Raw genomic sequence first — 17,500 nt, forward strand, 5'->3', positions numbered from 1 at the left:
ACACAAGGTTTTATTTCATTTTAGTCTTCAGATTTTACATTATTAGAATTTGACATATGCAAAACAGAACATTTTTAATCATTTAATATGAACATTCCACAAACTTGAAATTTGTGTTATATAAAGGTTTTTCAGTTTCACACAAACGTTTTCTCTTGTATTGTGTGTCATATATTTGCATAGACTGATAATGCAGTTCCATTTGTGTAAGAAAATAAACTTGCTTCCAGAAATCAACTCCTTAAAAAAACAGACATCAACACCCTAAAAAACAGGCAGACAGACCTAAAACTGCTGATTTGTTGTCTGATTCATTACACACACACACCAACGACTGGCAGTGTGAGAGAGTTTTGTGAGAACAAAGCTTTAAGCCAGTGAGTCTTTAATTTCATTGAAGCATAAAACCATCCTTATGGATGAAGTGACTGTGTCTGCTCTGTACTGAAGTGACTGTGTGTCTGCTCTGTACTGAAGTGACTGTGTCTGCTCTGTACTGAAGTGACTGTGTGTCTGCTCTGTACTGAAGTGACTGTGTCTGCTCTGTACTGAAGTGACTGTGTCTGTACTGAAGTGACTGTGTGTCTGCTCTGTACTGAAGTGACTGCGTCTGCTCTGTACTGAAGTGACTGTGTCTGTACTGAAGTGACTATGTCTGTACTGAAGTGACTGTGTTTGCTCTGTACTGAAGTGACTGTGTCTGCTCTGTACTGAAGTGACTGTCTGCTCTGTACTGAAGTGACTGTGTCTGTACTGAAGTGACTGCGTCTGCTCTGTACTGAAGTGACTGCGTCTGCTCTGTACTGAAGTGACTGTGTGTCTGCTCTGTACTGAAGTGACTGCGTCTGCTCTGTACTGAAGTGACTGTCTGCTCTGTACTGAAGTGACTGTCTGCTCTGTACTGAAGTGACTGCGTCTGCTCTGTACTGAAGTGACTGTGTCTGTACTGAAGTGACTGTGTCTGTACTGAAGTGACTGTCTGCTCTGTACTGAAGTGACTGTGTCTGTACTGAAGTGACTGTGTCTGCTCTGTACTGAAGTGACTGTGTGTCTGTACTGAAGTGACTGTGTCTGTACTGAAGTGACTGTGTCTGCTCTGTACTGAAGTGACTGTGTCTGTACTGAAGTGACTGTGTCTGTACTGAAGTGACTGTGTCTGCTCTGTACTGAAGTGACTGTGTCTGTACTGAAGTGACTGTGTCTGTACTGAAGTGACTGTGTCTGCTCTGTACTGAAGTGACTGCGTCTGCTCTGTACTGAAGTGACTGTGTGTCTGCTCTGTACTGAAGTGACTGTGTCTGTACTGAAGTGACTGTCTGCTCTGTACTGAAGTGACTGTGTCTGTACTGAAGTGACTGTGTCTGCTCTGTACTGAAGTGACTGCGTCTGCTCTGTACTGAAGTGACTGCGTCTGCTCTGTACTGAAGTGACTGTGTCTGTACTGAAGTGACTGTGTGTCTGCTCTGTACTGAAGTGACTGTGTCTGCTCTGTACTGAAGTGACTGCGTCTGCTCTGTACTGAAGTGACTGTGTCTGCTCTGTACTGAAGTGACTGTGTCTGCTCTGTACTGAAGTGACTGTGTCTGCTCTGTACTGAAGTGACTGCGTCTGCTCTGACTGTGTGTCTGCTCTGTACTGAAGTGACTGTGTCTGTACTGAAGTGACTGTGTCTGTACTGAAGTGACTGTGTCTGCTCTGTACTGAAGTGACTGTGTCTGTACTGAAGTGACTGTGTCTGCTCTGTACTGAAGTGACTGTGTCTGCTCTGTACTGAAGTGACTGTGTCTGCTCTGTACTGAAGTGACTGTGTCTGTACTGAAGTGACTGTGTCTGTACTGAAGTGACTGTGTCTGCTCTGTACTGAAGTGACTGCGTCTGCTCTGTACTGAAGTGACTGTGTGTCTGCTCTGTACTGAAGTGACTGTGTCTGTACTGAAGTGACTGTGTCTGCTCTGTACTGAAGTGACTGTGTGTCTGCTCTGTACTGAAGTGACTGTGTCTGCTCTGTACTGAAGTGACTGTGTGTCTGCTCTGTACTGAAGTGACTGTGTCTGTACTGAAGTGACTGTGTCTGCTCTGTACTGAAGTGACTGTGTCTGCTCTGTACTGAAGTGACTGTGTCTGTACTGAAGTGACTGTGTCTGCTCTGTACTGAAGTGACTGTGTGTCTGCTCTGTACTGAAGTGACTGTGTCTGCTCTGTACTGAAGTGACTGTGTGTCTGCTCTGTACTGAAGTGACTGTGTCTGTACTGAAGTGACTGTGTCTGCTCTGTACTGAAGTGACTGTGTCTGTACTGAAGTGACTGTGTCTGCTCTGTACTTAAGTGACTGTGTGTCTGCTCTGTACTGAAGTGACTGTGTCTGTACTGAAGTGACTGTGTCTGCTCTGTACTGAAGTGACTGTGTCTGTACTGAAGTGACTGTGTCTGTACTGAAGTGACTGTGTCTGCTCTGTACTGAAGTGACTGTGTCTGTACTGAAGTGACTGTGTCTGTACTGAAGTGACTGTGTCTGCTCTGTACTGAAGTGACTGTGTCTGCTCTGAAGTGACTGTGTCTGTACTGAAGTGACTGTGTCTGTACTGAAGTGACTGTGTCTGCTCTGTACTGAAGTGACTGTGTCTGCTCTGTACTGAAGTGACTGTGTCTGTACTGAAGTGACTGTGTCTGCTCTGTACTGAAGTGACTGTGTCTGCTCTGTACTGAAGTGACTGTGTCTGTACTGAAGTGACTGTGTCTGTACTGAAGTGACTGTGTCTGCTCTGTACTGAAGTGACTGTGTCTGCTCTGTACTGAAGTGACTGTGTCTGCTCTGTACTGAAGTGACTGTCTGCTCTGTACTGAAGTGACTGTGTCTGTACTGAAGTGACTGTGTCTGTACTGAAGTGACTGTGTGTCTGCTCTGTACTGAAGTGACTGTGTGTCTGCTCTGTACTGAAGTGACTGTGTCTGTACTGAAGTGACTGTGTCTGTACTGAAGTGACTGTGTGTCTGCTCTGTACTGAAGTGACTGTGTGTCTGCTCTGTACTGAAGTGACTGTGTCTGTACTGAAGTGACTGTGTGTCTGCTCTGTACTGAAGTGACTGTGTCTGTACTGAAGTGACTGTGTGTCTGCTCTGTACTGAAGTGACTGTGTCTGTACTGAAGTGACTGTGTCTGCTCTGTACTGAAGTGACTGTGTCTGCTCTGTACTGAAGTGACTGTGTCTGTACTGAAGTGACTGTGTCTGCTCTGTACTGAAGTGTCTGTGTCTGCTCTGTACTGAAGTGACTGTGTCTGTACTGAAGTGTCTGTGTCTGCTCTGTACTGAAGTGACTGTGTCTGTACTGAAGTGACTGTGTCTGCTCTGTACTGAAGTGACTGTGTCTGCTCTGTACTGAAGTGACTGTCTGCTCTGTACTGAAGTGACTGTGTCTGTACTGAAGTGACTGTGTCTGCTCTGTACTGAAGTGACTGTGTCTGCTCTGTACTGAAGTGACTGTGTCTGTACTGAAGTGACTGTGTCTGCTCTGTACTGAAGTGACTGTGTCTGCTCTGTACTGAAGTGACTGTGTCTGCTCTGTACTGAAGTGACTGTGTCTGTACTGAAGTGACTGTGTCTGCTCTGTACTGAAGTGACTGTGTCTGTACTGAAGTGACTGTGTCTGTACTGAAGTGACTGTGTCTGCTCTGTACTGAAGTGACTGTGTCTGTACTGAAGTGACTGTGTCTGTACTGAAGTGACTGTGTCTGCTCTGTACTGAAGTGACTGTGTCTGTACTGAAGTGACTGTGTCTGTACTGAAGTGACTGTGTCTGCTCTGTACTGAAGTGACTGTGTCTGCTCTGTACTGAAGTGTCTGTGTCTGTACTGAAGTGTCTGTGTCTGCTCTGTACTGAAGTGACTGTGTCTGTACTGAAGTGACTGTGTCTGCTCTGTACTGAAGTGACTGTGTCTGTACTGAAGTGACTGTGTCTGCTCTGTACTGAAGTGTCTGCTCTGTACTGAAGTGACTGTATCTGCTCTGTACTGAAGTGACTGTGTCTGCTCTGTACTGAAGTGACTGTGTCTGTACTGAAGTGACTGTGTCTGCTCTGTACTGAAGTGACTGTGTCTGTACTGAAGTGACTGTGTGTCTGCTCTGTACTGAAGTGACTGTGTCTGCTCTGTACTGAAGTGACTGTGTCTGTACTGAAGTGACTGTGTGTCTGCTCTGTACTGAAGTGACTGTGTCTGCTCTGTACTGAAGTGACTGTGTCTGTACTGAAGTGACTGTGTCTGCTCTGTACTGAAGTGACTGTGTCTGTACTGAAGTGACTGTGTGTCTGCTCTGTACTGAAGTGACTGTGTCTGCTCTGTACTGAAGTGACTGCGTCTGTACTGAAGTGACTATGTGTCTGCTCTGTACTGAAGTGACTTTGTGTCTGCTCTGTACTGAAGTGACTATGTGTCTGCTCTGTACTGAAGTGACTTTGTGTCTGCTCTGTACTGAAGTGACTGTGTCTGCTCTGTACTGAAGTGACTTTGTGTCTGCTCTGTACTGAAGTGACTATGTGTCTGCTCTGTACTGAAGTGACTTTGTGTCTGCTCTGTACTGAAGTGACTGTGTCTGCTCTGTACTGAAGTGACTGTGTCTGCTCTGTACTGAAGTGACTGTGTCTGCTCTGTACTGAAGTGACTTTGTGTCTGCTCTGTACTGAAGTGACTGTGTCTGTACTGAAGTGACTGTGTGTCTGCTCTGTACTGAAGTGACTGTGTCTGCTCTGTACTGAAGTGACTGTGTCTGTACTGAAGTGACTGTGTGTCTGCTCTGTACTGAAGTGACTGTGTCTGTACTGAAGTGACTGTGTCTGTACTGAAGTGACTGTGTCTGCTCTGTACTGAAGTGACTGTGTCTGTACTGAAGTGACTGTGTCTGTACTGAAGTGACTGTGTCTGCTCTGTACTGAAGTGACTGTGTCTGTACTGAAGTGACTGTGTGTCTGCTCTGTACTGAAGTGACTGTGTCTGTACTGAAGTGACTGTGTCTGTACTGAAGTGACTGTGTGTCTGCTCTGTACTGAAGTGACTGTGTCTGCTCTGTACTGAAGTGACTTTGTGTCTGCTCTGTACTGAAGTGACTGTGTCTGTACTGAAGTGACTGTGTCTGCTCTGTACTGAAGTGACTGTGTCTGTACTGAAGTGACTGTGTCTGTACTGAAGTGACTGTGTCTGCTCTGTACTGAAGTGACTGTGTGTCTGCTCTGTACTGAAGTGACTGTGTCTGCTCTGTACTGAAGTGACTGTGTCTGTACTGAAGTGACTGTGTCTGCTCTGTACTGAAGTGACTGTGTCTGTACTGAAGTGACTGTGTGTCTGCTCTGTACTGAAGTGACTGTGTCTGTACTGAAGTGACTATGTGTCTGCTCTGTACTGAAGTGACTGTGTCTGCTCTGTACTGAAGTGACTGTGTCTGTACTGAAGTGACTGTGTGTCTGCTCTGTACTGAAGTGACTGTGTCTGTACTGAAGTGACTGTGTCTGTACTGAAGTGACTGTGTCTGTACTGAAGTGACTATGTGTCTGCTCTGTACTGAAGTGACTTTGTGTCTGCTCTCAAAGTCTGTCACCTTGTTGCTGGGGCATCAGGGGTGGGGATGATGTTATTTCTTTTATCCAGTATTTTTTGTCCATAGTTCTGACTGTGCTTCAAACATTTGTGCTTTTGTGTTGGCTTTGTGGCTCTGTGAAAGAAAAAAAAAACCCCATTACAAACTGAATGTGATACTGTTTCAGTTTTCAGTGATGATTTGAGTACATTTTTTCTTTTAAAAAGCCGTGTGGATTACATACCTACTCAACTGTATGAAGGGGGCACCGTGGCAGAACTGGCAAGCATTGGACTTCTCATCCAGAGAGCACCAAAGATCAGGGTTTGAGGCCCTGTTTCGGCATGGTGTTTTTGTCCTTGGGAAAGACACTTCACTCAGAATTTTCTCCTTAACCCAGGTGTGACTGGAAACCTTTATTTGGTTTGAGAGGGTTAACTCACTCAGTACGGCCAGTCCTCTCTTCTCCTCTACACAGACCCCTCGGATGTCCAGTGGGTGTCTCAATGACCCAACCTTTAGCTCCCGTCGTCAGAATTGTGGTACTCTTTGTCAACATTCACCTCTTCAGTATAAGAGCCTTCCGCTTGCAATATTTTGATGATGGTAATTGGGGTGAAACGCTGTTAACGTCGTCTCTTTCGCCGTTCGTATGGAGAGAGTTAAAAAGTGGCTGAAGAAGAGGACTGAGCTCCACCTCCCTGTGCAGAGATCCAGACACAGTGGATATGAATTCACTAAAAGCCTATATGGGACCTTCAACCTCTTTTCTAAACTTAACGAAATGTTATACTCACAATTGTGCATGTATCGTTGTTTCTGTTTTTCAGATGTGAGAATGGCGACAACAGGTCTGGCTGCCATTTTGTTGGTCTTGGTTCTCCTCCTCCTGCTGATGTGTTGCACCTGGTACATTTTCCATTCCCGTCTTACTACTCAATCTGTGTTTTATTGGAAATAGGGTATTTTTACATATATCAGCTGTGCACAAGTGATCCAGCGAACAAGGAATTAGCTGCAAATATGATGTATGAATGTACTTGAGAGAGCGAGCATAAAGCTTTATCCAAGCTGTCTTGGGGGTGGAGGGGGTGTTGGGGGGTGGGTGGGGGGGGGGAATAGGTTGATTGTTGCATCTTATGATTTTACTATAGTTATTTTATTTATTTACTTACATTGAATATCACCAGTGATTTTTAATGGTTGCCTGTGTTGTGTTTGACTTGAAATTATGGACACCAACAAAAAAACAAAAGGCATTCTTGCTGCCCATCTTAATGCTTTCTTCTTCTGGTGTTGTCAATGCAGTGTTAGATCAGGATCACCTGAGTTGGGTGTCAGTGTTCAACCTGCATGAATGTAATAAGTTAGAGACTCAAAGCACACATTACTGATTCCTAGTGTAAAATTCTGTGATGAGCCTTTTTTTCTGCATTTATAGGGTGCAACTCCCATAGTCACTCACATTTATGAACAGGCTTTTATGTGTACGGCTATTGTACCTAACCATTTCGACAGCTATTCTGTGTATATGGGGGTGTGCATAATAGATGTGTTCTTGCTTGTTTCCATAACACAGAACACAGACATAGATTATGGTATCTTTCATTCTTTGGCTTGTGTATTTGATCTTTTACATGCGTATACAAAGAAAAAGTAAAGAGAGAAAGAGAAAAGGGGGCAGGGAGAATGTAGGGGGCTGTATGGAGGTCAGCACATTTGCTGACTTGGGACACTGGATCTCCACCCGTACACCACCAGGCACCAATACTGAGATCAAATCCAGGACCCACAGATTGAAAATTCAACACTAACACTTTGGCTGTTGTGCCCATTCCTTTATTAGGCATAACATGCTGTTTTTTAATACATATGCACTCATGGCTTGGCATTTTGACTGTTCCAGTTAGGTGGTTGTAAGAAAACTATGCTTTATTACCATTCTGTCAGGTTGGTATATTAAGGGAGAAATAAGCAATCAGCAATAAGAGAATTTGACTGGGCTAATGCGTATATGAAATAATAATACATTCATAAATAAGCCATACCATGCAAAAACAAGAGCAGACACACCCTAATGCTTGCATGCAAATGTATACAACAAGCAGATGTTCAAGAAGCACATTAGTCACTAGGATTGTGTCTCAGAATGGAAAAGGAAGAGGTGAGTTTTGAGTTAACTGAGGAATCCATGTGATAGACTGAGAATGGAAACGTAAGTAATATAAACAAGTCTGAAAAGTACCTAAAATCGTTGCAGTTAACCTTCTTTGTAAATGATGTAAATAACCTATTGTTGCAGTTGAGTTTCTTTCCTATTGTTGCAGTTAATCTTCTTTAGACTGGGTAAACACAGAGAGGGAGGGTGGGAGGAGAGAAGAGAGAGAATGTGCAGGAAGCTGTACATGACAACTTGCTCATTATATTATTTCAAAGACTTACACACTGTACAATGACCAGAGCTAAATGTTATTGCAGCTGTATGAAGCAGCGTCACTTGAAAAAAGAGAGGAAGAGAGAAGCAATGAACCATATGGACAGGGAGCCATTGGTCGGCCGACCCAACAAGTACCAGCCCTTTTTCTACAAAAACCCTGCCTTTGCTGAGCGGGATGAACTGGAAGAGGCCTTCCGTCAGAAGGAGGCACGCAGGGTGCGCCAGGGCAACCAGAAACGTCCCCTGCCTGCCAGGAAGGCAGAGAGCGAGGTATGGCTGGTGACTAACAACACAGCAGCTCATGATTATGTCCGATTCAACTGTATTAGACAAGTGAATTCACAACAAAAGTGTTTTGTTTAGGTTTTGCTTCTCCAGCACAATAAGGACACAAAGGACAATAAGGACACAAAGGACAACCATGGCGGTTTTGAACAGAACGTAGAACACAATGATGTAATAAACTAACAATTTTCCCACTTGTAGGAATGCTAAGGACTCTTTATTTAAAATAGAATCTCCACCTTCTGGAAATTCAGTGCTATAAATTTAACCTTTTCTGTTGCTTTTTTTCTGGACTTTTCTTTCTGTCATAATCTTTCTTAGTTTTCTGCTATGCTGGTCCATTCACATGTATTTTTTTTCCAGAAACCCTTGATTTCAGGATGTGCGTGTCATAGGTTTTAGCTGTGAGTGTGAATACAATCTATTTAAAAAGATATAAATGTTATTGAAAAAACAAAACAAACCACCCCCCAAAAAACGCCACAGGGAAACCTTTGTTGTTGACACATTAAGCCAACAACCATCTATCCAGCTCACCTTCAAGAAATAAAGACTTTTTACCAGAAAGTGTCCTGCACCCCAAAGAACTCAGACTTTCATCAACAGTGTCCTGTGTCCCATAAAGCCAATGACTTAATCAATCATTTCACCTGAAATAATTCAGACTTTCACCCTGATAGTGCCCCATGCCCCTTGCAGGCCCGGTCCACCAGCAGCCAATCAGGAAGGAGCCGCCTGGTGGAGCTGGTGGCCAACGGTCTGCGCAGTGACCCGGACATGGAGACTTCCCTGCGCAAGGCGGCGGGGTCAGGGTCAGAGGTGAAGGACATCAAGGAGGTGCTGGGCCAGCTGACCACCAAGTCGCTGAGGCAGGCCCTGGACAAGCTGCAGTCAGCCGACACTGCCCACACCGACACCCCTAATGGCCACTACACCTCTACTGACCATGCTTTTTGATTGGAGTTTATATGGTTTACCACCACTCAAGCTAATTTGTGTTTGAAGATTTCTTCTGTCATTGCTGCTGTGTGCACATGTCAAATGATCAGTATAAGAACAAGCCTGGTGCTTCCAAATCCTTTTTGGGAGAAGTGTCAAGCTAATTTATGTTTCTTCTGTCTTTGCTGCTGTGTGCACATGTCAAATGATCAGTATAAGAACAACCCTGGTGCTTCCTTTTTGGGGGAAGTGTCAAGCTAATTTATAGTTGAAGATTTCTTCTGTCTTTGCTGCTGTGTGCACATGTAAAATGATCAGTATAAGAGTAAGCCTGGCGCATCCTTTTTGGGGAAAGTGTCTGGGTTTGTTCCAATGTACCTTTTATTTACCTGTGTGCTAGCTGAATTGGTAGCGTAAGCAGCATTGGCTTGAAGTTATGTACCTTGTGTGTGGGGGGAGTTATCACTATTTGTTAATCATTTGATCTGGCCTCACTGTTTATTAATTACCACCACTGTTTACTTCCCTACTATCTCTCTCCTTTCAGATGGATATATTCAGATTAAGGCTCTGACCATCATTGTAAGAATTTTTTTCCCCTCCATTTGCTTTGTGATTGATTGCTTTGTTATTGGTGTCTTATTGCCTGGAGAAGGGGATGATTGGGTCGTCATTGGTGTCTTATTGCCTGGAGAATGGGATGATTGGGTTGTCATTAGTGTCTTATTGCCTGGAGGGTTGTCATTGGTGTCTTACTGCCTGGAGAATGGGATGATTGGGTTGTCATTGGTGTCTTATTGCCTGGAGAATGGGATGATTGGTTGTCAAGAATGAAAGCACTGGCACTGCAGCAGCCACGTTTTGTACTGCTTAACATGATGTGTGCTGTGGTGATGGAGAGGGTAGGGAGAAAGAAAAGGGTTTGTGTGGTGTGCGTATGATTTTGTGCATGTGAAGTAATCATCATAGAAATGCTGTTATTGGACACGTTGCAATTATGGTATATGAAAGCATGTAAGAGAGCTCTTGTTTAACCTTCGCTTTTGGCTACACACAGCAGCTCATGTGGGTTGTCCACAACCCATACTTTTAATGAGACAAAAACCTGTATGTTCCTCCAAAGCGTGTGTAGGTTATGCATGACCCATACTTTGTAAAGAGACAAAAACCTGTATATTCCTCCAAAGCTTATAACAAAATATAGAAAAGGAAAACATATTGTAACAACTGATTACACACACATGCGCTTGTACATGCACACACAGACTCGCACAAACACATACACCCAGAAGAAACACATGCTCACACATTCACACACACAACTGATCACACAAACGCATAAAACCACATGCACATCCAAAGAGAGAGAGAGAGACAGAGAGAGAGACAGAGATATGACTCATAGCATCCTATACACGCACAATCAAAGATATTCAGTCACACAGGTACATGCTGTTACAGAAAGGGATAGAAGGGCTATTGAAAGTAAAACTTCATTTCCCTTCACTAATTGCAAATTGAACCTTCTGAAATCATTATTAAAAAGGTATCGGTCATGCATGACCCACACAAACTTTCGAGGGGTGACCACATTTTTTCCTCTTTAAAAAGCATGGGTCATATGCCTTTTATTACTCAACTAATTTATGAATTTTTTTTTCATTTTTTGGCAAAAGTTTGGCTTTTAGGTGTAGGAAGCATTTCTGAAATTTTGTAGAAAAATATTAAGAATTTGCTGAGATATTTGCGTTTTTGTACCCTTCTGGGTCGTGTATGACCCACGATAGCCAGTGAAGGTTAATTGTAATCGTTTCTTTTCTATTAAACATTTATTACCACCCCACAAATTATGAAATGTGTGTGTATGCCTTCATTTAAAAAATTTAAAATTTCACTTCAGTTTACAATTTTTACCAATGCCTCCCTTATCACAGGGAAGAGTGCACTATGTGGTGACCTGGTTTTTGTGTTTTACAGAAATTTTCTGCAGAAGTTACATGCTTTCCTCGATTTTTGACTTAATTCTTTCACATTGCCATTTTCTCTGGAAATACTTTGCCAAAACCAATAATAGGTTTAAGTTTCCCGAATTAAGCAGTATTTCTGTATCATTTACACTTTCGCTAAAGTGCCTTCCGAAATCTGAAAATTCTAAAAGCCGTTTCTCAATGACTTGCTGGAAGGAAGATTGTGTTTGGTGAGAAGACGTGAGTTCGTTTTTCTTGTTCACAATTAAAAGGAAAGAAATACAAATTCTGGACAGAACACATACAGTGAAACTAACTACACCATCCAGGTATTTACTGTATATCAGTATCCTGAAGTGGACACTGAATGAACACATAAGAAAAATTGAAGTGATTGTTTCTTCGGCAGCCCGTTGACTGGTTCGTGCAGATCAACAGAGATCTACCATGTGTTGTGATGTGCTGTGAAGCGATGGCAATGTCTCCTTTACCGTCAAAATAAAAAGAATCAAGACATAATAAAAAAAAAAAAACATAAAAAAAAACACAACCACCTTGATTTAAAGGGCGCCATTATGTCCAATATAATCACATCTATTCATCGCACAAAGAAGAAAACGTTGACATTGCCTTCAGTATTACATTCAGTAAAATGTCAGATGTGCCGCAGCAGTGGGGATTTGTCTGCTTGCTTCGGAACTGAACATGTATGGGTTCAACCCTGCCTGTATCGGTTGGACAGTCATTCAAGGTATGGACAAGTCAACCTTTTTTGAAATACAGTTGACAATGATAATATAGATAATTTGGTCATTTCTATTGTTAGTATTCCGATTTAGTGCAAACGAGAAGCATATGCATTTATACTACTGTTAATTTGCAATTATTTCATTTAAATCGATTGATATAGATACTTATAAAAAGTTATATAGCAGCTGTCCTCTGTCGGAGACCAAACTATTTACAAATGCTTTACAAACACAGGGTCATTTGCACAATAGGCTGCCTACCTGGGTAGAGCCAACCCATGGCTGCCACTGGGCACTAACCATGTTTCCAGCGTCATTCAATCAGATTTCAGCCAAGCAAACATACAGACAGTCATGGAACACCTTACCTGTATGACTGTTTTGTTCATTTACCCCACCATGTAGGCAGGGATGTGCATGCTGGGTATGTTCTTGTTTCCATTCCCCACGGAACGCTGATGTGGTTAACAGTATCTTTAACATGCATATTTGATCTGCATGCATGACTTCGGATAACATTTGAAGTTATATATTGTTCATTGCTTTTTTCTTTTTAAAAAGAGAGTAAGACTAAGAGAAGATGAAATTTAATTTCTAATATATTCAGGGATCAAATTTCACGTATAGAAAGACTGCAATTAAACATTGATGTTGAACCTGCACCTTACTGCTGGGAGGGAACACACAGATTTCATGGAAACAAAAAAAATTATGGACATGAATCCTGACTGCATTTGCATGTGTTACAAAGCCACACAAACAAACACACAAAAACTCAAAATAATTGAACATCCTTTTATTGTGCTGGAACGTTCACATGGAGGTGGTGACAATGTGACAGTTTTACTTCAGAGGGATGAATCTGGAGGAGTGGGTGGCACCAATACCTGGACGACCGTGCTTCACAGGTTTGTATGTGATGGAGAACTCTCCCAGGTAGTGTCCGATCATTTCCGGCTGTCGACACACACACACATGACTGTCACATTCATAAATGGAATTACTACCATAATTACTCAACCGTGATAACAGCACTCCCAGTTTGGCCGAGTTTTTTTGTGTCAAACTAGAGCAAGCTACAATGGTTAACTCTGTATTTCATGGCCACTATCATTATCACCCCCCATATGCCTCAGCTACATAATTCAACAAATTGTAAAAAAAAAAAAAAAAAAAAAAAGAGAAAAAAAAAAAAAGAGAAGAAAAATCTTATTTTAATAGTGTAAATTCAGTTGAATGAAACAATTCACTCAAGAACAGTAATGGCTGACAGCTGTGCAGAGACCAACACAAGTGCAAACTGAAGACAACAGCTCACCTTGATTTCCACCTGGTTGAAGGTCTTGCCGTTGTACACACCCACAATGCTGCCAATCATCTCGGGCACCACAATCATGTCACGCAGGTGAGTCTTCACCACCTGCACAGCACACACAACACTCAACTACTGCACAACCTCAAGACTTTTTCATCCCCAAACAAGAAGAGAATAAAAGCACTAAATGATACTGATATCTATGATTCTCCCTGGTCTGCACTACTTCTTGTCGGTGCACAGTCACAAAGTCCTGTGCAGTGTATTCCTTGAAATCAGATTTTCCTTCCACAATAGGACACCTAAAACTGAGGCTGGTCGTTTTAAGAAGTCGTTTCACTTTGAAACTTCAGAAATTTATATTTTCCAAACTACAGCATGTATTGACACGGTTTTTTTTCTTCTTCTCGGCCAAGAGCAGGAATGACAGAAAAAAATGGAAATAACGTTCTAGCGATATAAGAGTTTCTACAGTAAACATGGTAGCCTCCACATTTGCTGAGAGTTTTATCAAGCACTTGACATCACGGCACTGCAAGTTTTTACTGGGTGCTGGTGGGCTTCAGTGATCAAGCCTAGGAAATCATCAATTTTAGGTTTTTCCAAGTATTTTTTTCTTTCTTAAATCAGGAAAACTTGGGTGAATCGACACAAGGTTGCTGCAGACAAAATGTCCAAACTATGGTTCCAATGCTGTTTTTCTTTGCAACACAAGGATGCAATTTTCTTACCTCTGGCTTCTCTAGGGGCCCAGCCTCTTTCTTTGCTTTTCTCAGCCGCTTGATCAAGGTCATTGGCTTGCGCTTCAGACCACGAAGAAATCGGCGTCTGGCACGGCAGTGGAACAGTTCCATCAACTGCTCACTGAAACACAAAGACAGTTCAGTTCACACATTCTGTTTTTACCCATCCAGTTACTGTTCTGCCTCTGGTGCAGTGGACTTATCATCCGATCTTGTTAACATTATCTGTTTTTAGTTACTCAATACCGTGATCTCAAAAAGGTAACATCTATTAAAATTCAACACACATATACAAACTACTACATATATTTCATGCATATGTTCTGAAAGCCAACCAGTCAAAAGCCCTGCTCTCTCTTCAAAAACCCTGTTGAACTTGTCAATATTAGTTTCTAATGTCAGTCCCTTCAGCTTATGTTCCAGACTGTTGTGAGTGAAATTTGTAATGAAAACCCATGTTCACATGTTTTGACTAAATTCTTTAAATTCTACTCCAGAACAGTGCATCATGGATACAAGGGACTATTGTATACACCAGTGAGGACAGCCAGAGAGTAAGGAAAGACTGTGTGGGCTATCACAGTCACTATGACACAGGACAGGTGGCCCACCTCCCCGCAGTGCACAAAGTGTGAGTGGCACCCCTCCTGCTCACCTGCTCATGTCCAGCAGCTGGTCCAGGTCCACACCACGGAAGGTGTACTTGCGGAAGGTCCTCTTCTTCTTCTTATCGGCCAATTCTTGTTCGTCCGCCTGTACAACACAGTTTTGTTTTCATCGACTCTGTTGTGACTGTAGTATTCGAATGACTAAAGAAAACGTGGTATTGGTCACTGTTGGGGGTACCCCCCACTTCATATGTTTTCTCTTGAAATTATGGCTTTTGAAAAATAAAATGTTTCCATTAACATTAAAGAAATGCCAGGATCAAGAAAAACATGCATGGACATCTAGATTTTAAGCAATGTTGCTCAAATGACGAAAATCGGTCAAAAAACGGTGACTGAAAACCAGACTGACAAACGTGGTCTCCAACACCAGCTTGTATAAAGCTTAAGTTTAAACAATAAATTTTATTATGTACCATGAGAAAACTTATTTCTAAACATTATTCTGCACAAATGCATCATGTTTCATATTTTTATTCTTATTGTTGGATGCATAATCGAAGCCACAACTACGTTACTTGTGTCACAAAATCTGATGAACAACTCCGATCCTCTACTTTGCTTGTAGATTTGATCAGCTGAAGATGGCGTGGTTAGTGTATGTAATCCATTGGAATAATGGACCTAAGAGCATGAAATTGTCTAAAACAGTTCAAATGTGTTTGACAAAAAAATGCGGTGTTTAAATTTTCGTGTCGCAAGCGTAATGCAGGTGATACTTAAAATTTGAAAAGCCAGAAATCAACAACATTTGATGGAAGTCTACTTTGGGGAAAACCTACTATATTTAGCTACCAAACAACATAAACTAGTGACGTTTCACGCAGAAATTCCCAACAGGAAATGAGAAAAGCTCAAAAAATGATGTCATATCACACTTCCTTTGTTGACATAAGGTTTTGCTTAGAAGTTTTGATGCCACCCCTCTCATAAAATGCACTTATTTCAACAGTTTATGGTGAACATTGGCACCTAAGGTAAATGAAAAAATGTTTCCTTATCATTATTCATTACTTCTGTAATGTAAAATATTGGCAGACTTGTCCATATTTTTTAAAAAGTAATCGAAAAAGAGTTGAATCGGGACAGCTATGACCAATACCACTTCGTGTCATGTGTAACGCAGGTACTGATTTATTGTTTTCAGATGTTTAGAAGCTTCATTTATTCATTTTTATGCATTATCTTTGTGATTTGCTGCTTACTGAAAGTGCTTATTCCATAATTGTTTGAAAACTGGTCTGTGTATTAGTACTGTATTACAAAAACGAACTATAAGTAACTGTGTTACACAAAATCGGACACCACCATGTCACACGTAGCTTTGTGCTTCCAGGTTCGTGTTGAATGAAACGTAGGAAATGTGTACGCTAGTTTAATGTCATTTCTGCCTTGCTGCAACAGTTTACTAGTAAACGCTAACTACTTCAGTGATTTTTGAAAGATAATGAAAGTATTTCAATTTCAAAGTAAAAATTGTATTAGGTGTGCAAAAAAAAAAAAAAAAAAAAAAAAAAAAAAAAAAAGTTCAACATCACCTGCAATACATATGACACCAAGCTCTGTTTCATGTATGATTATGAAACTGTTCCTCCTTTTAATAAGCATGTGTGAAAGTATGACAAAAGATTCTGACAGTGTGTGACTTCAGCAGTAAATTCACACGTGTCCGGGCGAGAAAAACCACGTGTATGATTACCTGTCACAGCACCTAAGATACATAATTAGCAGAGTGCAACAGAATGTGGCAGAAAAATGCAGTCTGTGAACAAGACGGACTGGAAGATACGATATGCTTTAACCACTGAGTTAAATCATTTACTGTTGAGTCGAACTCCTCAAACCTGGTAGACCCCAAATCCGGTGTTGGAGCCCATTTAAAACTGAAAAAACAAAAGTTACCACACATCTGTCTGTCTTTTTTCATGGAAAGGGTTTTCTAAGGACAGTCAAATAATCTTTATTTATTAAATCATGGTTTTCAAATGGTCTCCATATTGATTGCTAACTTTATTGTCCACTGACTATATCCAATCCATTTCAAAATAATTAGCAGTAAGCTTGTTATTGGACATTCTCAACCCTTTATTGGTCAATGACATCAATGTACACCCTTACATATTTTACGACTCTGACCCCCCCAAAAAGACCCTGATCATCACTCCATATCTAAAACCTGAAAATTTATTAGTCTCATCTGTTGAAAATGTAACATGAACAACTGGTGTTGTTCACTTCTGCAGGATCAATGATTGTTATCCAAAATCAGAAACTTCCAGTATCAAAGTTTCAGTGGAGTTTTACTAGTTTTCACGCAAAGAAGAGTGGAACTAGGCAAGTTATTTCTCACATGGCTGAAACGCCTACAGATATGCGCGTCTGTTATTGCGATAAAAATCACACATTCAAGAAATCCATGGCTTTAGTTTGCAAGTACACTGGGTGGCAGTGTCCTTTAAGTGTACAATTAGAATGTCTTACTCTGGTACACAGCTTTTCATTCCATGATCAAACATATTGCATCAACAGCCATGCTTTTACTGCAGAGATAATGAGCATGATCAGCGAATGAAAATATCGATCTTGCATTATGGAAAAAAGATAAAGGCTAAAGCTAAGCGAACCTGAAAAAAATATCAAGATCTTGCATTGTGGACAAAGGGTAATGACTAAATGTAAATCTGAGCGAACTTGACAATCTTGGTAGAATGGTAATAAAGATCATGCTAAAGATCAAAACTGGACAGTCCGCATAGTATTCATTAAAACTATTCGTGTTTGAATGCTAAAAAGTAATACACACCGACAATTGATACATGTTACAGTTGTT

At 41.5% G+C, this 17,500-nt stretch overlaps 2 protein-coding genes across 3 annotated transcripts in view; one reads left to right on the forward strand and one right to left on the reverse strand.

The window, feature by feature from the left end:
- The window catches only part of LOC143296900 (uncharacterized), a 26,843-nt gene extending 15,768 nt beyond the window's left edge, over positions 1-11,075 (forward strand). The window contains exons 8-10 of the mRNA XM_076608893.1: positions 6,398-6,476; positions 8,046-8,274; positions 8,989-11,075. Coding sequence (XP_076465008.1) covers positions 6,398-6,476; positions 8,046-8,274; positions 8,989-9,246 — 566 coding nt within the window. The 3' untranslated portion in view covers positions 9,247-11,075. The remainder of the gene's footprint in view (positions 1-6,397; positions 6,477-8,045; positions 8,275-8,988) is intronic.
- Positions 11,076-12,725: 1,650 nt separating this feature from the next.
- Positions 12,726-17,500, reverse strand: part of LOC143296901 (small ribosomal subunit protein uS19-like) — a 5,238-nt gene continuing 463 nt past the window's right edge. For both annotated transcript variants that reach the window (XM_076608895.1, XM_076608896.1), the window contains exons 2-5: positions 14,658-14,755; positions 13,991-14,123; positions 13,263-13,364; positions 12,726-12,901 (exon numbers count right to left, since the gene is read on the reverse strand). In XM_076608895.1, the coding sequence (XP_076465010.1) occupies positions 12,788-12,901; positions 13,263-13,364; positions 13,991-14,123; positions 14,658-14,755 (447 nt within the window). In that variant the 3' untranslated portion in view covers positions 12,726-12,787. The remainder of the gene's footprint in view (positions 12,902-13,262; positions 13,365-13,990; positions 14,124-14,657; positions 14,756-17,500) is intronic.

This window comes from Babylonia areolata, chromosome 22 (genome assembly GCF_041734735.1).
Source record: "Babylonia areolata isolate BAREFJ2019XMU chromosome 22, ASM4173473v1, whole genome shotgun sequence".
Classification (NCBI taxonomy): Eukaryota; Metazoa; Mollusca; class Gastropoda; order Neogastropoda; family Buccinidae; genus Babylonia; species Babylonia areolata.